General features: G+C 38.7%; 1 protein-coding gene across 2 annotated transcripts in view; it reads right to left on the reverse strand.

Annotated features, from left to right (window-relative positions):
• Positions 1–25,404, reverse strand: part of ZNRF3 (zinc and ring finger 3) — a 101,400-nt gene that overhangs the window by 21,599 nt on the left and 54,397 nt on the right. Inside the window, exons 1-2 of one of the 2 annotated variants that reach the window (XM_062590099.1) lie at positions 18,251–18,352; positions 8,004–8,041 (exon numbers count right to left, since the gene is read on the reverse strand). In XM_062590099.1, the coding sequence (XP_062446083.1) occupies positions 8,004–8,041; positions 18,251–18,272 (60 nt within the window). In that variant the 5' untranslated portion in view covers positions 18,273–18,352. Of the gene's footprint in view, positions 1–8,003; positions 8,042–18,250; positions 18,377–25,404 lie in introns of those variants that run through there. The other variant, XM_062590100.1, reaches the window with a different exon arrangement.

The raw sequence follows: 25,404 nt of genomic DNA on the forward strand, positions 1-25,404 counted from the left end.
TTAAAAGTATTGGCTGCCTATGTGAAATTGCAGATAAATTCTGCTGTTTTAACACAAATACTATCCACAGGAGAACCACATATCTGTTTTCCCAGATTAACCTCTACAGACCATCCCACTCTAAAAGTTTTCTTCCTGGAACTCAGCACACTAAGTAACAAATGTTAATTATAAATATAGTATATAGTACATGACAGAGCTGATTTATTCTCTGAATTAAGAAAGTGTTAAAGATGGAGGTGAGGGAGAACTGGGTCATAGTTTAGGTGGCAAGCGGTACAGATGCCAATGAACTGTTTTTACCAAACTGATTTCATTCCATCAGGTGTCAGCATGTACTACTAGCTGGTCCTCCAAAATGAATGAAGTAGGAAGCAGTAAAGGACAAAGCATGCAGGACAGCCCTACAGCTCCCAAAACACTACTTTTCATCAGAATTGAGGAAACCAGCACAGCTGCAATAGGTATAACCAGCCTTAAAAAAAAAAAAAAAAAAAAAAACAACACTGCTATTGCTGCTTTGGGCAGAGAAAGTGGTAATTGGTTTGCTCAAACTCTGTGCAGAGATAGCTGAGTAGAACAGTCAAGAAATTTGGTTTATCCATCCTTGTTTAGTTGAGAACTGAGCTAGGCTGACCAAATTTACACTCCTGCCATTTTTTGAGGTTCTCCCTTTCAATTTCTCTATGAATTAATAATCATGGAACTTCAGGCATGTTTAACCCAGTGCATCAGACCCAATATGCCATGCCAGAACTCTCCACATTGCAGGGTTAGGGATAAGAGTGGGATTATGTAAACTACATGTGATGGAATCCCTGTTCTATAGCTAATTCTTCTATCAGCTGTCTTTGGCCCTTTGAGATAGGCAATAAGCCTCTCATAACATATTGGTAATATGCAATCACCACTCAACAGCAAGCAGTTTGCATATTCTGTGACTTAAGGAACATGTTTTTTGATTAAAAGTCCAATGTCTTACTTCATTCCTTTGGTAAGTCAGGTCAACAGTTTGGTAAGTCCTTCAACAATCTTGATTGCTAGGGGATACAACTGGAAAAGGACCGGGTTTCCTTCTGCAGTATTTCATCAAAAGAAATGTAGCAAGAAGTAACAAAATCTGTTCCAATGGTCCTTAGCACTAATAAAGCAATTGATTTGCACGTTTTCTCCCTATCAACAGCAAGCAAGACGAAAAAGACATAGTCAATATTAGCAGAGCTGTGATACAGAAAATGTTGTACTAGGCTCTAGAATATCAGCTTTTCTAGTCACCTTCTGCAGACTTGTCTTCATTCGGTTTTGCTCCATTAGCAGAGGGCAACTTTGGTACTGAAGTAAACATTCATGAACTTTTATTATCAGGGTCTGACTTCTGCAGAGGCTCTAAGGAGTTTTCAGTTAAGGGCGGATAAACCCAGAAAGGTCTACACATGCAAAACAGATCACCTAGGCAGCTAAAGTGTGGTCCTCGTATGAAATGCACGATACAGCACATCAATCTTCAGGGTTGACAAGCAGGTTTTACCACCTCCAGTCTGCAATTTCAATCAGCCAAATGGCATTTAGACTGATGCTGTGAAAGCCCTTAAGTTCTTCAGAAGAGAGGCATCAGTTAAAAATTGCTACTAAACTGAGCAGTGAGTACAAACTGCATCCCCATTCTATGGATGGCATGCTGCAAAAGGCTCACACAGACAACTGTAAATATTCAATATGATAAAAATGATATCACTTGAAAGTAGGTGATAAAATCCAAAATGGTTTTGTGACATGATTTTGACTTCTGCTTGGAATAAAGATTCTCCTTACGGTAAGCGAGGCATAATCTCCTGTCAGGACCAAGATGCACATGGATTTCAGAAAGTTCTTTCCAACTTGACTCTACAGTACAGCACAGCTATCTTTGCAGCACTATACTTATTACTGCAAAAAGAAAAGTATACCTCACTAGAACACCTTACATGCTTCTCCCTCATAATTGGGTCATCCCATTAAGGGGGGAGGGAACAAAACAGTTCAGCAAGATATGCCAACGCATTTAAGAACTCCACTGGACTGGCTGCTACAAAGCCAACTAAGGTGGATATCACTGCTGAGGTAAAATTTAAAATAGGTCTGGAAAACTATCTGTTAAAGCAAGCAAGGTCACATGTTGCCTATCAACTTTGGACTATCCATAACAAAGCAGCAGCAGCTACTTTGGAGGAAAATATGCAATGTTTTTCATTAACAGAAGAAAACCCATGTTCAGCCCCAGACTCACAACTGTATTTGCAAAAACATGGAGCAGCAGCCATAGCTGAAGACATTCCAGCATGGCACTCCACTGACCACCAGGAACCTTGCACACACCCCTCAGCACTGCGTCAAATCCACTGTTTTATTGCAACAGACAACCTCCTCAATGCCTTTTCTTTCAGAGCTACAGAGAATACAGACTAACACCACCTGAACAGTACAGGCATCCCCTGTGTCTTGCCTACACTGAAATTGGGCTCAATCATCAAAAAGCCTTGGCCCTTGAACTCCCACCCCCACCCCCCCCCGTAGATCTAGAAAGCTAGGCCACAGGCCAATTCTGCAGGACAGAAAAGGAAGGGGAAAAGGACATCTACCCTGCTAATGGCAAAAGTTACAAATTAACCAACTGATGTCTTAGCCCTGTTAATATACAGTTCCCCAGTAACTCCAGAAACCCTGAGGCAAAGTGTAAGCAAGACACCATTTCAACCTTTTCTGAAAAAAAGAAAAAGGAACCTACAGATTTCACTCTCAAAGCTACAGCAGACAGTATCACCCTAGCATAAAACCCCCTCCTGACAGGAACCCTCAGCTCAGTTCCTCTAGCACTTTAGTTTTATTGGCGTAACCTATGGATATTGCATTACACAGCATTATGACAATTGCTTTATCAATCCAGCAGTGTAGAACTGCCAAATTCAAAGCAGTAGTCTAAATTTGAAAATACTATTGTAACTAAGAAAACAATATTATTGACATCACTTAAGAACACCCAACTTCAAGAGAGACACACTTAAGACTTTCTAATTTAAGAAAAGAAACTTGTGTTGATTCTTGTCTTACTTTGTAATCACCTCAACAATAGATATCAATGTTTTCTGTATCGCTCAGTACTGAGCAGCTCAGTTAAAACCAGGAGGGGAAGAAAAAAGCATCTATTGCTTCTCAGGTTAAGTAGAAACAGCTTGGTTAGTCTAGAGCACATAAAAACAATATGAAAAAAATAAATGTAGGTCATTCTGAAAACAGCAAAGCCTTCTGGTTGCAAATCTCTTGTGACTGCCTTCTGCTATCACAGACCATCTTGCAGAGCATCAGCCCGTGTTGCTCTGAGGGGCAGAGTCAGAGGAAAAGGCAAGCTCTGGGAGACAGCACCGAAGAGGGCCGTGGTCTTAAACTGGATGGCATACACAAAAGGGGTTAGCACACTCAGCAAGAGAAGTGGTCAGATTCATTTATGATAATTGATAGTATAACACGAAGTGCTGCTACATTTTAACCCCTTCAAGCTTTTTCATGGCTTCAGAATTCCTATACACAGTTACCTTCAAAATATAGTGGTCAGGAGATGCATTTATTTTGGCAATTATTTACTAATCTACTATAAAACACTGCTGCAGCCAACCCAAGTAATTCTTAATTTTATCTTTTCATTGAAGGTGTACAGAAAGTAGACAAACTAGAAAGTAGACAAACTAGAAATATAATTCTTGGTCTAGGGCAATTAAGTAAAGCATACATATTAGCATGCTGTTGGGCTGAGAGAAGTCACTAAGAAACAGTAGGATGGGAAAATGATGCTGGAGTTATAAATTAAAGCAACTATTAACCTAGAGCAGTGTAAGAAGCTATTCCTATAGTACCTAAGCTATGAATATAGTCAGAATTGTTCTTCCTGTTCAGATATACAAAACAATGAAAAAAACCTCTGTACTTCAAAAACAAAAAAGCAAAGCAAAAACTACCTAAAAGCATTTCCTAGGAGTGTAAAGAGACTGGATACTCGCCTTTTTTTGCTATGGGAAGCAATATACAACAGTCCAGTACTATTCCCTGGATTTTGAGGGCTTTTGCTTTCTCCATACCCCCTTTGGCTATACCTATGCAGCCTTTTCACCCTGGACTCAATCTTCAAACTAAAAGTCAAGTTGGAGATCATAATTTAGCAGTTACCTTGAAGATTTCACTAAGAAAAAAAGGGGGGGAGGTGGGAAGGAAGAGATATTCCGGCTGCAAATTTTGAAGTCTACCAGGAAAATGCTAGTATTATCACCTTAGCTCACTATCAGTTTCCCAAAGCTTTCTTCATATGCCTTGCCTTTGGATATGCTTCTAGCTCACTTGAAACCAACACTCTAGGATTTGAGTTCTGGTCCATCAAAAACATGGGCACTAAGTCCTTGCACACTTAGCAATCTGTGGATTTAAATTGTCAAAACTCTGGCTCAGAAGTAGTCATCTCCTGATCAAGTTACATTCAAGTGAAACTGAGTCTCCAGAGGTAAGCTAACATAAAAGAACTATGCCCTCATTTCCTTGTGCTACTGTATGTGTATGTCAGTTTCTCATTTTCACTTCTAAAAGTTTTTGCTAACACTACAAATTTCTTTTGGTAGCAACCTAATTTTGTATCTTCTGATCTCTATTTTCTCCTAAAATATGTGTTTGAAGCAGCATAACATCCAGATGTTATTAATTTCCATAACCCTCTACATCCAGTAGAGCTGATGAGGAACAGCATTTCATTATTATCCTCTTTACACTAGCAGGGCAACTTAATAATATGAATGCAGGGAACTTGGTGTTTCCAGTCTTCCTGTGATGACTTGGCCCCGAGTTCTTTCTAAAATATGTAAGCTACCAATGAGGCCACAAAACATTACACGAAATAAGAAGGTAGAATATAATGTTATGTAACTTTTCTGAGAATTCTCAGAATTAACTGTTTGAAGTCTTTAAGCAAACAGATGGAGGTTAAGAACAATGGGGATGCTTGAAGCACATGGCAGGAGACTATTAATTAGCCAAGTTTAGTACAGCATGCACTAGACATGTCATCTAGATATGAAATCATCACTAGCACTAGAAAACTCACATTACGTTGAAAAGTGTAGCATGATAAGCCATGCAGTGTGGATAGAAATTTGCTTCATTTGAAAGTGAAAGGTGAACCTGTGAGGACTCACAGGTCTTTTTTAATATCAGAACAGAGGACAAGAAGTTATCTACAGCACAAGGAATCTTGCGCTGGGCCTTGGGATTCATTCTCTCTACAGTTAACACATTGATTTCTCCAGGCCTCTTTCTCTCCATTTGGCACCAAGATCTCATGTTTCCAGGATGCTGGAAAACATGAAGATAGGAAGGAAATCAACAGTAAAAAGGGCTTATGCTAAGCTAGTACTAAAGTATAAGAGATTCATTCTACCATCAGACATACAGGATACTAAATTCTGCTCCAGATGGTAAATTACCATAGTTTTAAATAATTATCACTGAATTAAGCAACAACCACAAAAATACCATCCAGAAAAAAAATTACATCTGTGTATCCAGAAGAGCAGAACTAAGTCACTATATCCAATACACTCACATTTGCAGATGACAGAACATTTTGACAGGTAAAAGCCCTGGACACTAGACTACTCATACACTATGAATTTGACCTAGGCTTCTACTAGGATCCACAACCACCAAGTACTTACCAATCAGTTTAATCTTTTCTCTAAAAAAGGATTCTCTGTTTACCTGATTTAGGGAGGAGCTGGAGGGGTACAGCTGTGCTTCCTAGGGCACATGGAAAAGTACCACTAGAGATTTTTATAAAGAACTGGAATGATACAAACACATGGTGCACTAAATGAATTTAGAAGCTGGCAAACTGATAATGATAAATATCTTCAAAATGTGCAAAGAGGGGCTCAAGACTTATGCTAACATATTTTCTATTACCTGGGTGGGGGGGAAATCAAAAAGTCCAATACTGGTGAATTTCAAAAGCAGAAAAGATCTGGGGAATAGCAGCTCCTTCAGATGACAGGACAGGTAACTGGTGAGCTACCAGATTGTCCACTTGCAGCTTATAAAGCAGAACAGATGCATTTTAAAGTTAAACATAAGTTAGCATATCAAAGAATTTCTATGGTCTCATTGATACAGGAGCTACATCAAATGATTACAATAACTCTTTCTTTTTCCAAATCTATGAGGAATTAGTGCTATTTTTTTTTTAATCAGAATAGCCAGCAAGCCAAAAAAAAAAAACCCTCTTCCTGTATCGTGATGCAGAAGCATCCATTGCATATACACCTATTTCAGCTCTAAACAAGCTCTGAGAAAATAACAAATTCAAGTCCAAGTCAGTACATGAGTTAATATTTTAAAAACAGAGTCTGAACATTGGCTTTAACTATGACCAAAACAATTCCTTAGGCATGCATGGATGGTTTCTTGCTCAGAAATGTATTGTAAGTTACCTTACAGTTATATTAATAATAATTAATTAATAATTTATACCTTACACTTATTAGTGTAAGGAATAAGAAGTATGTATTCCAATAGTTCTGGGTTCATCTACAACACAACTGATTTCTGGTGATGAACTAACTGCTATTTTCCCAAAAAAAGGTGACAATTTTGTGAAGATAAACCATTTTAAGTGAAGTCCTTCCTGGAAGTTGACAAGTAATGTAAAATTGTCCCTTGGTAGCTATTATTCTCATTTGCAGAACTCCTTATTGATACCACATAAGGGAATTCATGCTTGTTCATTAACTAGGTTGGAGGGAAAAAAAAAAAAAAAAAAAAAGAGAGAGAGACATGAGTTCAAGTACCAATAATAAAAACAGAGCCACTTCTAGAGATAAACTCTGTACCGTAGCACAAACATGCTATTTACCCTGAAGGGTCACCCTAATTCTACCCCTCATTAAGGGGGGGAGAAAAAGAACCATGTTAACAAATGCTTATCATATTGAAATCACTTACATTAGTACTACAAGACACTAACCTTACAAAGACATATTGTTCCTTTCTGAAACAGAAATGGAATCAGGCTTCTGACAGCTAGTACAAAACAGGCTGCAATTCTGCCACTAACTTGAATTTGTATAATAGAGCACTAGACACCCATCAAGTACACAACACTCCCATTAACTGCTGCTCAGGGAAAACAAGCTAGCTGTTGGACTGCCTTCCTATATTTACTATTTTACCTACTTATTATGTTTGTTCTTTCCTCTTATCCCCAGAGCCAGAAGCATGTGCTATAATACAGTATTACCTTAAGTCTATACCATGGTATTTTTATATATATGTATATATGTGTATGTATGTGTGTGTGTGTATATATATATATATATATATATATATATATTCTCTTTTGATATATCAAAAGAGAAAAAAAGTACAGTTTTTGAATTTTTTCAGTCCTACAGGAATTCCATTCTGTCACAGTCAAGTCAGTGAGGAAGTCCATCAGTCCTTCTGAGAAATAGGTTTTATCTTATTGTAGAAACTTTTCACTAAGCAACAGCTTTAGGCAAATACATATTTTAGGCAGAGAGCAAAGAAAGACTTGAAACAGACTCAGTCTGTAAAAAATTGATGTAAAGTGTATAGGAGAAGTCTGAGGCACCTCCAGTAGTCTATCCAAGATATACCTACACATCTGCAAAAACTAAAAATTGTCCTAAAAGCCAAACAGCTTTGTGTTCAATAGTACCACAGTGCTATCATCTATCTGGAAGGTAAGACAAAACACAAATATGAACACAAACCACCAAAACGCTGAAAAGAAATTAAAGAATGCATAAGCATGAAAACTTACCAGGTGAGGAACTAAAAAAAACCACTCCAAAACTACAGGCTGATTAATGCCACTTTTAGGTATATACCTATCTTCAAATGCAAGGCAGGCACTGACAGGACTGAAAATACATGATGCTGCTTCTAGTATCACCTGTTTCACTCGAGCTCACCTTCAACCAGCTTGCCTCCATCCACAGGTTGCTCTCCACTGTAAATGAGGAAGGACATTTGGAGATAACATTATTGTCACCTGAGATGAAGAAATAGTAGATCCAAGTCTCAGTAGTGACAGAAAAGGCAATGTTCTTTGCAGAGTTTTTAAGCATCTGCATGCAGTCAGTGAATGAACAGTCAGATAGACCTCATATATGCCAAAGGGAGCAGTCAAGCAGCAAAAGTATCTTCATTTTGACACGCTAGAGTTAAATTGCTGTAGCATGTACCTCTGCAGCTTCTATCCCCTCTGTCAGGTAGGAATATCTGTATCAAACACTACAGAATATGCATGTAACCCACTGTAAGGAATTTGAATCTTTCCAAATTAAAAGCTTGCAAAATTCCCTTCGTGTACAGTATAATACTACAGGTACTTCAGTGCAAACTTCAGACTTCTGCCTTTTCATTTTTTTCACTTCTGTCAAGTTATCTGCTAGAAGAATTAGCCTGGATAATAAATTCAGTAGCAAAAGGATGCATCCTACCCTAGTACTCTAATTATCTAGCAACTTCACATGTGTTGGCTAATAAGAGATGACATCACCATTCTTTCAAACAGTGGTCCTTAGTTTTGGATTAGATTAGTTTTCAAGATCCCAAACTGCGGTGGGCCCATGTTGTTAGATTGTTGCTTCTTTCAAAAAAAAAAAAAAAAAAAAAGGAGGGGGGGAGGGATACTTGTTACAAAGGGAAACTGGAAACTTCTCTCCACACAAGCAGAGACATGGCTGTATTGCAATGGCCGCAGGGTAAGGATTAAAGAAAAACAAAATAGAAACCCTTCCATCTCTAATTAGGGTCTTCATTTGCCAAAGAGCCATTCCACAGCAGGAAGAATTGTATTCAGCCCGTTGCTCGGATAACATCTCCCAGCAGGTTGGCTCCTCAGAGCAGGCTACTCCGAGCCAACAATTTCTGGTTACTTGGAGGCAAGCTGCCTGCACATTGTTTTAACTGGCCTGGCTTTTGCAGCCAGTTTTGCCGAAGAACAATCTTCTATTCAGAATGTAGAGATAAAAGCTTCATTTGGTTTGAATTTGTCTCCAGTTTCTTTCCCCTTTTCTTTTTTTAAACATGGGAATTATAGGTTCTGGAGTTTGCATTATTTCTCTTGTAGACATCAGTGTTTTTCCCCCTCTAACCACTTGATTCTTTGCCAGTGAAGGCTGCCATCTGGAGTCCAGCCATTCATCAGCCCCTACCTCATCATTAACACTGTGGTGCTGGCGGTCACAGCCCATTGCTGGTGACAGGAAATCCTAACTTGCAAGAGGTTAACCACAGCCCATAAACAGCCAGGCCAGCTCATTAGTCCCTCACAGTCAGTCAAAGGGACCCTCTGGGAGTTTGAACACTGTTGATGGACTCAAGTCTATGTAGCTATGCAGTCTAGGCCCCTAGCAAAATAGCTTATTTTTTCTCCCTAAACATCATTAAAGAGCACCAAAAGTTCCCACTGCCAAGCACATCCCACTACTTGGATCCCCAGGGCTACAGTCCATCCTTCTCCCATCCAAAGCTGATAAAGTTCTTGAAGCATTTTAAAAAAATAAATATCTGTGAAATACTCTCTAGGTTTACCAATTAAACAACACTGGTGGGCCACAATTCAAATGCTTATGAGCTAAAACATATACATGCTTTTGAGATCTTTAACGGTTTTGGCGAGTTTCATATCCAGAATGAGTATTTCTAAGGCAACAGCTACGAAAGTGATGGTATCTACCCTGTCTAGAGAGTTCATACCACAAGTATGTGCAGCTCTAATCTTCGAGATAACCTGCCAGAATTGCAAATGGCTTGCCCAAGGCTTCATGCATCAACCAAAAAGCCCACTTCCTATGCGTTTCAGTGGCAAGTTTGCAGAATGAACACTACTCATTTGGAGTCGATTCCTTGAGCTTAGTAGTACCACTATTAAATCATCACATCAGCCAAGTAGGCACTTCTACATAATATCCACCTGAACTTTGTAAAGCCAGTATTTGGAGCACAGCAATAGCTTCTGACAAATTCTTGGATGAGTAGGATTAAAAAAAAAAAAAAAAAAAAAAAAAAAAAAAAAAAAAAAAAAGCTTGTGTTACATTAAGCTTTTCTTTCCTCCCTTTCAATCCCATGAAAATGGCTGCAAAACATTCCCACTTTATATCTGCAACTTCTCTAAAATCCACTGTTCATTTTCTACCACTGCTGATTAAATCTCTCCATTTGAACGTGCCTTTGAACATCCGAATCCCTCTGATGCAGCTCTAGTTACATTCCCCAGCTCTCCAATTTCTCTCAAGTCCTCCTGTCTCTAAGTACACTGAAATTAGGCATGTCACTCATCTGTTAAGTCCTAAATAATTCCATTCCCTGTTTCCATATCAGCTGCCTGTTTCTTCATCTCCTCTCCACCATTTATTTACCTCATTCCGCTGCCCAACCTCCTTGTCTGCTCTTATCTATGCTCCAGTCTCATTTTCTTGCCCATTCTCATCTCCTTCAGACTCCATTTTTGTAGTTCTTCCAACATGTCTGGCATTGTGCATTTCCCCTCTTCTTCCCTAAGTGTATTCTGTCTGTAAATTAACTATCCCAGAAAGTCTCAATGTGTAAGAGGCTCACAAATCACAAAGAAACATTAGGGTTCAAAACTTTTGATATAAAATATTTACATATTATTTGAATGAGGGGCCTATCTGACAATCATTCCCCAGTCTTTACTCAGCCTGGATTTCCATTAATTTCACTGGGAGTCCCTACTGAGCAAAGACTCCAGTAACACATGTCCTGTAAGAACAGCTGTTTCTTTAGATTGAGAGAGAAGCAGCTGTGTTCCACAGTTGGTTGCAAAGGAGCAAAATGGTGGCAGGGACTGTGAAGGACTCGATGCTAAAAGTGGACATTTATTTAAAGTAATCAATCCAGTAATAGCAAGTCTAAGGCGTGCTTGGGGGGGGGGGGTCAACATAAGAGACAGCTTTCTTCATGGATTGGTATTGCAATGCACAAAGAACACAGAGGAAGTTAGTAAAATAACCTACTAACAGATCTTTGAGACTAGTTGGGAATGGAAAGGCCTAGCCTTCTCCCCACCCATGAATTAAGAACTGACAAATCTGTTACTTCATAACTGCATGGCCCAATCCAGGTCCTGTTACCCCACTCCCTTTAGTGCTCCCCACTTTGGGTTTGGTCCAGCACTTACTTTCTTTTTAGTTCTTTCATCATATTATCTATACACAACACTAACTTCCCCTGTTTCCAGAATTTTATTGGCTTACTTGTCAGTTCTCTTCCTGTTCTCAGATCTTGCCCTTCTCTCCTCAAAAGAACTGCTGAAATTAAGGTGGAAAGTAGCTGTGGAATGAGAGGGTTTGAACAGAAGAAAACAAAGATGCATATGAGCTCAAGGCTTCAGCTATAGTGATGAGACTACTGTTTCATGCTGCATCCCCATTCTTGCTTCCACACATTTCTGCACATTCTCTGCTGCCAAACACTGCTGAAAGCATCTGGTATAGCATTTTTTCCTTATTCTCTCTCATTCAGATCTTTTTTTGATCTATTAAAATTGGTTTTGTGTTAGAATGTGATCTGTGGGGGACAGAGGAAGAGGTAAGACAGGAAGCAGAAACTCATCAAGTTTTTGGCAAATGCATTTCATTTTTACAAATATGTCTTTTTTGTTCCAAGATGTACACTTGTCTATATCAGGAAGATTATGAGGGCTGACTATTTCTTTCTGTCGTTATGAAAATGTTGATTCTTCCTGAATAACCATGTACTATCCCATCTTCTGACCTCATCTATATGGTTTTGTTAGAACTATAGAGATCATTATTTCTATATGTTGTACAGATCTGGCCATACTGCTGAAGAAACTGAAATGTCTAAAGAGAAATGATATCAAAAATATCTGCACAAATAACATTATCACTTCAAATAACAATTTTGAAACATGCAATAGATATTTAAAATAGACGTTAACATTTCAAATGTCCTGGATGTTATGAAAAACAATGAGATGGGGAAGACCAAGAAACATTCAGTATATTGGAGCGCTTACATTCTTCAGTGATCCACGGCCATTCTCTCTGTTTCTCAATATATTCTTTAAAAGAAATACAGGTAAGAAACACACATCAGGGGTTATAATTACATGTACTACTTCCTTTCACAGTTAACTCTAATTTTAAGTAATGCTAGGACAACAGACCATAGAAACAAAAAATTAAAATATGAAGCTAATGGAGTCTCCTAAAGAACATGACTGATTAAGCAGCTTAATCTTTACTGTCACATAGTAAAGCCAGGACACTTCTTCCTCTCAAAACATGTGCTCTCTTTTCATTCAAAACTGTTGGGATTGATAAACAATGTAGTTTGTGTTTTGGTCACAATATGGCATGTTAGCACTTTTTCAGTTTAAGTCTACCAACTAGCACATAACCAAAAAAGCCTAGTCTCATTCAAGAACCCTTCGCTTTGGTTTGTAACAGCTTGCTTCTTAGCACAATGTCTGATAGTTCAAAATAGCCAACATTAAGTTTCTACTGTTGATTTGCTTTTCTTAGGCTGTAGTCTGACATGCATTTAGGCATGTACTACCATCAGAAAGAGCAGCTTCTGTACACTCCTCCTCCAGGTTCCTATCTCCATTGGACTCTACACTGTGCCAACACAAATAATCTTGTGGACACAGAGTGAAACAAATGAAAACAGCTTAAAATCTCCTATATTGGTTACTTTTCACCCAGACCAATTATTTGGCTTAAATTTTGGAACTACTGCCTTCAAATGAATTCCAAATATTTATTTTTTTAGATACCATTCACAAATAAGCAGCATAAGTTGACAAACAGAAGTACCCAAACTGTGAAATAAGTACCACAAATGGAATGTGGAAGACTACAAGTTTTCCTGAAGCAACAGCATCTTCTACTGAATGCACACAGGACTCATCCTTGAGTGGCATGACATTACTGCAGTTGCCAATACCAGCTAAAGTGTCTGAATAACCGAAGTTTTAGAAACACTGATCAAGGATTTTAGACATGTCTCAAATCTTAGCTCAGTCCTAGTCTCTGAACAATTTCAGCATGGAAAAGCATTTGCCTAAATTTGATATGCATTTCTGCAACTGAAGTGAATCCATTTGTACATGCAACTATCCATACTGTATATCAAATTATCGATGTTATACATAAGATATGCTTATGCAGTCATTGTGATTCTAATTTGTATATATAACTATGCAGCATTTAGGGCATGACTATCACAAGTTGATTGTTTAATTTGCTTTTTTCAGCAACTCAAAACTGGAAGAATCAAAAATACTCTTTTTTCCAAGCAAAGATACCACCAACTCTTTATACATGAGCAAGATATAACTCAAAGCTGTTTTTAATAGACAAGTTCAGGGCTGCTAAGAAGGAATAGTCTAGATGTTCTTGTAAAAAGAATTTGCCCGTTTTTTTTTGCAATGGACTTTCAGAAAATCGAGAGACATATAGAAGAAGTAGTAACTGCACATAAAACTACTTACAAAAATGCAGGTAAAGTGTTACTTTGTTTAGAGCACAAGCTGTACCATATCCAAGAAGTGTATTTCCTTATCTGAAAGCGGCCTCTCTCACAACCAGGAAACTCTCAAACCATTATTTGCAACCAACAGAAAAGCAGGGGAGAAAGAAATCAGATTGCACTTCTTAGACTTTATTTTCTGTGACTAACCATTACTGCCACAGAAGAGTTTGGTTTTGGAAGCATTTTTTAAGAAAGATTTTCACAAGTAATAAATTAGGAAGTGCATCAGTTGTTACCTGTTCACCCATACATATTAATTCAATCAGCATATCTTAACCTATAGAGCATTTTTATGTTTCTCATGACAGCGTGATTTACAAATGCATTTCTAAGTCTCTCCCTCTTCTGCCACAGACAGGCACCCAAAAGCTTCATTAAGTAATATAACTGTTAGGACAGGAAACAAATGCAGAGCAAGGCCTAAAACTGGACAATAAAATCACCTATACTTCTACAGTTAGTGCAAAGTGACCAGGTTCACAGTGAAGTTTTCAATATTCTTGGATAGAAGTATTGGGGAAGTTAAATAGAAGCCAATTAGTTTACATGCATTCACAAAGTCCATAAACCCCCTCCCAAGAAGCCCTGCTGCCTTGGCTCCTCAAATCTGATAGATCACTTTTTACAGCAACTAAGCTACTGACATAATCCTGTGATTTCACGTTTGATTGCCTTACAAGAATCTTCACATTTAAACTGTTTGTTAGACAAATGATTAAGAATTACAACTAGACTGTATAATGAAGACTCAAGTTATGATGACTTTAGCTCCAACCTAAGTAGTGTGATCATAGTTATGATGCCAGAAATAGGGAATTTTTAGTAAATATTTGGGTAAACATTTTGTAAACAAACTCTCAAAACAGAGAAAAGTAGTGAATGGATACTGGAAAAGCCGTTAGGAATTTCCTCACATTCACAGATTCCTTTGATCTGAAGAAAACAGGAAGCTGTAGTAGCAGGGACATCCTCTCTTTGTTAGGGTCTACTCAGATGCATGTCCTTAATTTCACATGTCCTATTAATACCATGAAGTTGTTCTTTAGCAGAAGAGAAACGAGAAAAGAAAAAAAAAAACTTCCTATGGGCTAACCAGCCTGTGGAAGAGAGAAGACATTCTAGTTTTAAGTAAGTCTTCAGTATTTTCTCAGTTTCCATATTAAAATAAGAAGCAGGGCCTCTGGTGGGTTGCGTTTCACCACCTTGCACAAGCAGTTACTCCAGGCGCAGCCGGGTGGGCCGCAGCCCGCCAGGCAGCAGGCGCCCTCACCCCAGCCCGCCAGCAGCCCTGCGGCACACCGGAGCACCCAGCCGCGCGTACGGGGTCGCCATGCGGCAGGAGGGCGCTGGGGAGGCGAGGGCCCGGCAGGGGAAAGGTTCCCTTTGAAGCACATGGCACCAAGAGCTTCCCAGCAACCATGGCAACAGGCTCAGTGGGTTCCCAGCCTGAGAACAGAGCTGCTGCCGCCATGCCTCAAACAAAAACCCTCTGAAAGGAGGAAAGCAAGGGGGGAGGCGGGCTCCGGCCACGAGGGAGAAGCCAGGGCAGAATTAGCCTGGCAGAAACCGAGTGGCGCCCTGGTAGGTAAATCCAGCCAATAATACTGGTCGGGTTCATGGGGTTTCCTTTTCATTTCCAAGGCTTTCTTCTCCCTCTGTCATTCCCCTTCGAGCCCTATTCAGGAGCTCATGAGATCAGTAGAGCCAGGCCTTTGCTTCACTTGCAGGCAGCGCCGCCTCAAGCAGGGCTGCGCGCTGATCAAAGGCAGTGTTAAATCACAGCTGCCACATACACCCCTTTCCCAGTTTTTATGGGCCTTCTAACAGAAGTGTGTGGGTTTTTTGTGTGTGTGTTTTTTTTTTTTTTTTTTTTTTTTTTAAGAAAAATACTTGTGCTTTCACTTCCATTACTCCACATAAATCTAAAAAGAATGAGCAACTCATATATATGAAATGGACACATTAACTTCTCTACATCCACTGATCCTATTTGGCAAATGGATAAACAGTTAGAATGAAGTTACTGGAAACAGACTATTGTTTTATTAAAAACAAAAAAAAAAAAAAAAGAAGAAAACATGCATCTTTGTCCCAGATTTGTATCTCATGGAATTCAGCACTACAAATAGCTTTTAAATATTCTCTACATTTTACTTCAACATACTCCAAAATTTCCACAGTCTTAAACACATCATCAGTTTTTGTTCTTTACCATTGCAGTTTGAAGAAAAACTTGCCATTTATTTCTTCACATGCGCATGAATCCATCACATAGGCACAAAACCAATGGCCTTTTTGCTTCCACTAGCACGTTATTCAACATAACTTCAGAAGTTTTAACAACAAGGGTTTAAACCAGCTCCCTTAAAACAGGAGCTTTGCATTCTTTTATGCTTTGTATGGCAAAACTGATCTGAGTTAGGCAGAAATCTTCATCAAATCCAGTTAAGACAGGCTTAAAAACTCACAAGAATATCCATTCTTTATGCATGTAAGTTTTTCTCAGTTGAGCCAGGATAACTATCCATTCAAACTAGCTTTCTCAATGAAAAGTCTCTAAACAAACAGAACTGGCCACATTTACTGTAAGCTGAAAAAGGAAACTTTGCTATGAATTGCTTAGGTATTTAACCATTCAATTATGCCCACAACAGTTCTGAAAGAAAGTCCTTAACTTTTCCCACCTTCATGGCACTAACTTCATTCCCATCCTGAAATCAATAGATCAAGCTGATCCAACCACATAACTTTTCCCATATACAAGATCCGGATTTCATTTCATTGAATAGCTTCTAATAGAATTAAAACCATAGAAAAGATACTAGATCCCAACCCCAATTTCAGCAGTAAGAAACAAAGGGGAACACCAGAGGGGAGATTCACCTGTTCCCAGCAGCAGTGATCACAGCCAGACTGCACTGGACAAAACAGAATCAGTTTATAAGGTCTACATCCTCAGTTTTATGCATACTACTACATCTTATAAGGAGCTAAGAATATTTGCATTCAAAATAGCCTTACTTTTACCCACCTGAGTCATTAATGCAGTTCTGCATATATTGAGGGGTGGCTTTGCCATCTATCTCACATAATACCTGGATATCTGCAATGCTAGCAAAGTTGAAGTGCAAAAGTGCATATACAATACATTTTTTAATTTGTCATCAGTTCTGCTCTTCTAATATCCAAATTCTCTGTACAGGAGATGTTGCAGCTGGGCATGCAGAACTCTGGAATAGCAAGGAGTTTACCATCACTGTACTCAAAGGCAAATGCAGTAACTTGTCTAAGATCCAAGAGTGCAGAAAAAGTCACTTTGGAGACAGGAGAAATCTAAGTAAGTGAGAATAAACCAACCAAACAGGCTTCTTGATTTCCCTCATTTTTTTTTTAAATTGAATAAGGAGCTTTTCATTTTTCACCCTCTCTTGACAAAATGTTCCCCCCCCCCCCCCCCCCCCCCCGCTTAAGGTCTTCATCTGTGCACACACACTATTTGGTTTTCCAATTTAAGTCAAACAGCTACCAAATCCTGGGGACAATCAAAAGACATCCCATATACACATGCTGCAGGTAACACTAGCCAGGCAAAACAGTTTACCAGCTGAACTGATTGCTCATGTAGCCATTCGCACCAATTTGCATGGAAATAGAATTTTTCAGAGACTCAGCCAATCACAATGCGATTTGTTCCCCCATTAGATACCCAGGGCTGACTCGCTTGACAGAGCTGCAGAAAGCTCATAGCTGATGCGCCTGTGGTCTGTGCACTCAACAATATCCAAAGGACATCTGAGAAGTCCTTCTAAATAAGGGCATAACTAGAGCTCAGGGAGGACCGCGCAGAAGGGCTGGAGAGAAAAGATGGAGAGAAGTTGCAGCAACAAGCAAGAAGGAGATAGAGAACAAAAGATATTTCAGGAAGAGCAGAGCAGACAGTGACAAGGAAATACAGAACGGGGAGCTGCATGATGGCTACTGAGAAAAATTACTGCCTCAGGAAGTACCTGGCCAGTCTTTTTCACCCACTGAATTACCACTGCACATGAACTGACACACAGGAGATGTGTCCAGACTCTTGACACACTGCATAAGGTATGGGTATGCAGGAGTCACACTACAGTCATTATGCATCTGTCATTCCAAAGTGGATACTACAGGACTCCTAAAGCAAAGGCAGTGTCTGCTATTCATCATGCCAGGCTTTGAGAAGTAAAGATCAGCAGATACTGAGGGGCAGCAAAAACAATAAAATGCTTTCGTATTAACTGCTTTTGATAAGAAGCTTCCTTGATCAAGTTCAGCATCACATTAGCAATCCACCTATTTCTGCTCAGTTACTGCTTCTGCTATCAGCTTTATTTGCCAAAATCTGTTAGGCTCCTACAGAACTGAAAAGCAACTGTATGCACTCAGCTCCCCATCATCATCTCTATCAATTGACTCAGTTCTCCCTAAAGCATCTAGTGTGAAAACAAGCAGAAGGGGAAAATTTCATGGACTAAAATCATTTTACTCTTGTTTTACTTCTTGCTGATATTTCTCTGAAAGGAACTAACCCTTCCAAGAAACAGTTACATGCAGCATTTACCCTAAATTATTCAAACTGTGCAACTCTTACTCCCTTACTTTTCCCAATACAGTGAGGCATGGTTTAGGTTCCAACTCTGGCTGCTCCAGCTTCACCACTCCTACCCAGCCATATTCATATAGGTCTTCTTCATCGTTGCTATTACACAGTCCAAGTGGATGCATCTGAAACAGAATCAGAAAGAAACCTTTAGCAAATCAATAGAACTCACAAAATGCACATAGCTTGCTTTTGAACAGTTATACTTTTTAAAAACTGAGTAACATCAGAAAAACTGAAGCATAAGGTTGCATGTGTCAAGAATTCAGTACTTTCCTGAAGCATGCTTCAGTTCTAAATCCTGCAGTTATATGAACAGTTATCTTGTTTATGAATAATCATGCAATGCTCCCAGGTAAATGTGATCTTAAGTCCTCATATCAGATATAAAGGAATTAAGTATTATGCTATCCTTGGGCCTCTCCTTGCAAAATGATAGAAATAATCTTCTGTGGAGTCACTGACAAAAGCTTTAAATATTTAAGATCCAAAACTAATGTTTGAGTGGCATTACCAGTCTTTTTAAATATTTGTACAATATTAACTGTCTGTCATCCCTTAGAATATCCCTATCATCCAGTTCAAAGTAAGGAACAAGAAACTGCCTAACTATTGTGAAATAGTCTCTAGCTACTTCTAAACCAAGTGATGAGTGAGAGGTAACATGAAGCAAGAGAGTTTAGATTTCTTTTAAATATTTATGTTTCTTATACAGAGCAACACACATTTTTGTTACTTTCAGAAATTCAGTATCTTCCTCCTCCTCCCTCCTTCTAATGCTATGTAGTTAGTCTCTAATTTTATTATTGCAAGAAACTTCCTATGCATGGATTTTTCAAGTTTCCTTCATTTGTTCCAAGCTTGCTATCCCTCACTAGCATAATATCTTCTTGTATAAAGTAGGGTATCAAACATTTAACTTCTTACACCATTTACTATGTTCTGCTTGTTCCCTCATTTACTCAGTTAAAATCTAAGATTTTTCAGAGACTCTTGCCCAAGAGCTACCCAGGGTATAATATATATATTATACACACACATTCATATAAAGGTTCACAACAAAAGAAAAATCTGTACTTTATCCAGCTTGCTGTCTTTCCTTAAATCTCACCTTTGCCAAACTAGGCACCCCCCCAAAAAGAAAATGGTATCAGCAATATGCCTATTCTGTTTTCTGCTATTTGATTATAGAAGATTATCCTGCACAAAATTTCACATATACATCCATCTCATATATACACACACACACCTCGGTAATCCATGCAAAGTAGTACCACATAACACAAATCCTGCCATCTCTTCTCCATCACTACTTTGCCATCTTGCCCTCTCCTTATTGCTGTACCTTTCAATTTGTAAGCCATTCAGTCCAAGAACAGCTATTTATACTGTCTTGTGGGGCCCTGACTTTCCTATATTTTGCAGTGATAGTTCAAGTTTTTCAGAAATATGCTGTGACATACAAATACAAACAAGTTTTCCTACATCTCATTATTTTTCAGAATATATCACCAATTCATCTGCATTTAGAGAAAAAAATTACAGTACTAGGCAGACAGCAAAATCCTCCGTCCAACTCTTAACTCACCTTATGTCTTTTTTATTATGACTTACTACTATGCACTATTGGAAGTGTTACTGAGCTCTCCACATTATCACAAGGCTCAGCAGTTCAGCTTACTATGTTTAAAAGTGTGAGTTATCTTCACCACCACCAGAAGATAAAACACTCCTTAAGATCAGCACCTAACAGAAACCATTCAGCATACAGATAAAAACAGGGAAAGGAGTCAAGTAGAGAGAAGGCTTCCTCTAAAACTGCCAGTGCATATATTCCAACATATTTAACCTCAAAGGACCCTACGTATATTTGACTTTTTTCAGTACAAATAAAAATGGAGTTTGCAAACTGCTCCAAATCTATAAAGTTAGACCATAAACAAATACTTTGTCCAATGAGTAGTCAAGAGTCTATGCACTCTTGTAAGTTAACAGAAAGCTTAATCGGTGTTAAATATCTAAAGACAGAGAACCAGTCCCTTGACATTAGTCTATCAATCAAGCTGTGAAACCGTAACCCATATCTAAGAAGTTTCTAGTTTAAAATCCTTGAAATGTACTGGGGCACTTTCCACATGTCTGAAAGGGCAAAACTGAAACCACGACTGGGAGGTGCTTTTATCCAAGGTTACAATATCTGTATACACTGCTGAGTGTCTAAAATAACTTCAAAGAGCCGCACAATTTTTAAGTGGCTTACTGTTACAGAGCAGACAAACAGTAAAGGAACAAGGAAGGAGGAACATTTTACTCTGTAACTATCACCTCAAAAAAAGTCCTGATGATTAAAAGAAAACTTCCACCCTTTTGTCCCCACCCCCCCCCCTTTTTTTTTTTTTTGTCTGCCAGGATAGGACATTAGTGTTACAAACCACTACAGGAACAGCAGAACAGCTCAGAATCTTTCTATACAGTGTCATGAGATTAAAAAGTCTGTCCTTTTTTTCCCCCCAACCATATAAAAAATATAGTCTCTACCTACTTTAGTCCAGAAACATGTTGGAAGGCATCCAAGGGGAATAGAAAATTCTTTCCATTTATGTACCTGCTTCTTTCCTCTGGAACTGCATTATTCCATAACAGCTTCCAAGGCATAGGCCTTTAGATCATAGCCACAAAGCACATTGTGCAGTTACACTTCAGGAAATTAGGATAAACCAAAGTTAAAAGCCTTTTCTCTTCTTTTTATAAAGCCTGAACTTTCTTACCCTAAGGAAAAAAATGGTAATTTTCTCTAATTCTGAATGACAATATTGGCCAACATCTTGTCTCTAGCAATGTGCCCCAAACACCTAAGAGAGTCTTCTGATTCAGAGGCAAATTATACTTAATTCAAAATAGAGGAAAACATCTGCAGTGGATAAAGTCCTCTGAATAGAGTTTTCTAGACAGTCAGAAATTTACTATGACAGTCTATCAGCATTCAGGATATCCTAGCTCATGCATTTCACCACCATACACAGGTCATGGATGTTATGTGGGACTGGGCTCCCAGGCATTTAGCAAAAATCAAAGTTCTATTTCTGAACACTCCCTCTGCCTTCTTCAAAAAGCTAGATGAGCTGGAAAAAGATATATGTTCAGTTTAGTAGACAAAAAAAGTCACAGATCTGAAAGCAATAGAGCCTTCACAATGCAAACAGCTTCCATATTTGCATCAAGAACTGACAAATCCACTTAAACAGAAAGCCTTACTAGATCTTCTGGGTGTCATAGCTTTAAACTTTACTAAATATAAGAAAGCTTTTTAAACCATGATATCAGTATTTTGCTACAGTTCAGGTGGAACATAGGGCACAGGACTTGGCACACTTACAATATTAACAGCAAACTAACGGTAGAACTCAAGTGAGCTTCATGGTTAGAATCCCAGGGAAAGGGTGAAACTTCAGAATAAATTCTGTATTACTCTACCTTTACATAATAAGAGGCATAATCAGAGGAGACAAACATGAGACTAGTCAGAAAGGAAGATGAACAGCAGCTAGCATACAGAGCACTCTGGGGCACAGTCAAGTACCAACATATGACTCCTGAAAATCCATACCAGGTTTATATCATGCACCAACAGCAGAGCTCTGCTGAAATGGGGACTGTTATGTCATTCAGTCCTTGACTCTAGCAGACCGTAAGCCAGCAGAAGCTGCTGAGGCTGACTCGGCTGGATCGCTTTGAATCTAGCTTCATGGTAAACTGGCCCCATTCCAAATGGAACAATGAGACTCCTAGAAAGCCATTCATTACTTTTGGCAAATTACTACTCGCATTCACTATCACTCAACTCTCCAAAATAAAACTGTAGCCCTGTATCTCCTGTCATATGACAAATTTGATATGCAGATTCCAGAATTATAAAGATTAGACATTCCCTAACTCTGCAAACCTCCTGCCTACCAGTCAGAAGAAAGTTATCCAACAGGATCTCCCTTTCAGAAGGGTACTTCAGCAGGTGTATGTTCTCCAAAAGCTAGCATAAAATCTTTGAGAAGAATCCTCTCATTTAGCTTCCAAGAGCACAAGAAAGAAGACTCCAAGAAAACTGCATGCATTGAGCAGAATTGGGAGAGCACCATGTGCTTCCAGCTGCCTCAAAACAAAATATGCATGACAATCCTGGCTCATATTGGTTGAGGCATGTGTATCACACAGAATACACCAGGCATTAAATCTGAAATACAGAGACAGAACTGTGAAATATGCACTACGACCAATGTGTATAACTAAATGAGCTGTCTTTGAAAAGCTACACAAGCCTTCAAATATTACATAGAATACGAAGCTGGACGGGAAGATACGTAACAAAGAACTACATGAGATCTGGAAAATATCACACTTTTTCCAGACAAGAAGTGACTTCAATTCAGTACTTATATACCATTGTACTGCATTCTGAAACTCCTTTTCCAAATACCACAGTACTTTAGCCCTGAACCTTTTCCTCAGAACTAGGTTTCCTAGAAAATTTCTGGAGTCTGTTCTGATGAAAGAAGCTAAAAAAGAAAGCCCTGGCAAATATGTCAATGAAAGTAGGAAAAAAAAAAAAAAAGCAGGAACTCATCTCCTTATTACAAAATTCACACCATTCACACAGCAGTATTCATGCCAAGGGGAAGGAAGTTTCAAATTCTCATTCAACCCTCTGAATCAAGCCCACTTAGAACACATCTATTTACTCATAAGCTATGGCAAGGCTGCACTGTGAGCTACTTACCTAGAGGAAAACTGGGCTGTGGCTAGCAAAGAACAAGCATGTGTCAGAAAAGGAGAATTCTACCCCAACATGGCAGTGCTGCCTATTACCATTACTGCTACCTAAGCAAGATCACCACTCAGAGCAAGTGAATTTCATTATTCAGTACAAGAACCTAGCTATAAAATATTTTCTACCTTACATTTCTTAGCAGAGTGTAAAAGATTGAAAATTGAAATTTATTAAACCTCCACACATTGGCAGAGTAATTCTGCATATGAAAAACCTCAAACCTAAACGCAAAACTGAGTGTAAGCAGCAAGCGAAATAGGAGAGTGCCTCAGGCTCTGTGCTGGCAAACGTAGACAATTTACTAGGTACATCTGCAGGCTACAAGTACAAAGATCTTGTTGCATCACACTGGAACCTCAGAGTAATTAATGAAACAAATTATATTATGCTAACAATCCTCAAAGTTGGTATATTTCAGGAAAGGTAAATTGACAAAAATATTGTACTGTAAAATCATATGCATTGTAAAGCCAAACGGTTGGCTAGACTATTCGAACATGAGTGAATTTGGAAATTTGCAGGACAAACACCAATAGTCAGCTGAGAGGTAAGTCAGACACAGTAGTCATCAGCTCTGTGTAATCATTAAGACAGAGAAATCATATTCAACTACTCAGTGTCAGCTCTTATAATCAAGTGGCATTATAAAGTCAACTACAGATTGTACAATTTAGCAATTTAGTAATCTTATCACACTCAGAACTTGGACCATGATCTCTGTTCTCACTCTCCAGCACCATTTGTTTCCTCTTCCTCTGGGCTAGTCATGATTTTCTGTGCAGGCACTCCTGACACCTTCTCTCTGGGTGTTCTCACCTGTTAACATAGTTCAATGTTAATTTTATATATATATATACATTATATATATATATATATGTAGACTATTTAAACCTCAACTCAAACCAGTTTTTCTATCAACCTTGTCCAGATCTCATACCTCATGAATAAATTACCAATGACAAACTGATCACCTTTCTCAAAATTCCATCTCCATCTCACCTGCCAACAGAAGACAGGTTGACTGTCTTCTTGATTCTTGAGACTTGATTCCCTCACTCCAAAAAAGAACTTTAATTTTTACATTTCTAAAGATCTGTTCGTTTGCTTCTGCATGTAATGCACACCTCTTCATTCATGTAATGACCAATTCCTACCTTACCTGCTGCAACTTTCTTTTACCTGAACACAAACCATATAGCAGCCTTTCTGATCTACAGTTAGACCGATGTTCATGGTTCCATCACTCTGAGAACACAGTTTTTACTCAAAAGCTCTTATCTGCATAAAACCACCTCCAGTTTCACATCCTGGCCAATCATATTTCATTCACGCTTTATGTTGAGACTCCACTGCCTAACACAAAAGCCAGCCTGCCTCAGTAAACCATTCATAGTTTTTTTTTTTTCCCCTCCTCACCACCCACTAAAGTAAGGATCCCAAAGGGCCTAAAGAATGAAAGAGTCAAAGCGTACATTCACATCATGCAAAGATCACAAGCTAGCATCAGCCCAAGTCATTAAGCCCACATTGTACAAACATTGCCAAACATTTATTGTTTGGGTGCAGAAGCTGAATAGTAATGTTTATACACAGCATGGGGATTCAGTCATATCACTTTGGGGCCTGTGCTCATTTAAGCAAAGTGAGCTGACATTTCTGTACATTGCATACAATTCCAGTAGTTTGTCAGATAGAATACATCAGCTTCACACAAATTCCCTAACTTCAGATCCACTAAAAACAAAAGCACAATACTACCAGCTCCCAATTCTTCCTTTCCCACACCAAGACTTCAGTATTAAGGAATACAAAGCAAGTTTGAAAAATGGGATCTAGAGAGTATTGAAAACTTTAGTAACACACCTTTGAGACAAAGCATTATGTTCCCAAACTTTCCTCTTGTTGAATTCATTGTACATTCACTTCTATAAATCCCACAAGCTGCAGAATATCACTCTTTCCCCTCCACCCTTTGGCAAGAAATAGCTAAAAGATTGCCCATGCTATTAATGCCTTCACTGAGCAGCTGTGTAGCCTTAGTGATATGACCTCTGTTCCCCTCGTGAAAGGTTTCTTGAGATATGTCAGTATGGAAACATTAACAAGAGACACATGAAGCTTAAAATGTGTGCTCTCTGGGTCACAGCAACATGAGATCAGTAACAATCAAATTAAAGAACCACCTCTCCAGTAAGACTACCTATTTATTCCTCTCATTCTTTTCCTAATTAAGTTTTGGTCTCCAGATAGTACTGTCAATACCTCCCAATATCATCTTCCCTTCTCAGTCCTCTACTACTAATCAGGTGTCAAGAAATAACATGGGAAAAA

Source organism: Rhea pennata, chromosome 17 (genome assembly GCF_028389875.1).
Source record: "Rhea pennata isolate bPtePen1 chromosome 17, bPtePen1.pri, whole genome shotgun sequence".
NCBI lineage: Eukaryota > Metazoa > Chordata > Aves > Rheiformes > Rheidae > Rhea > Rhea pennata.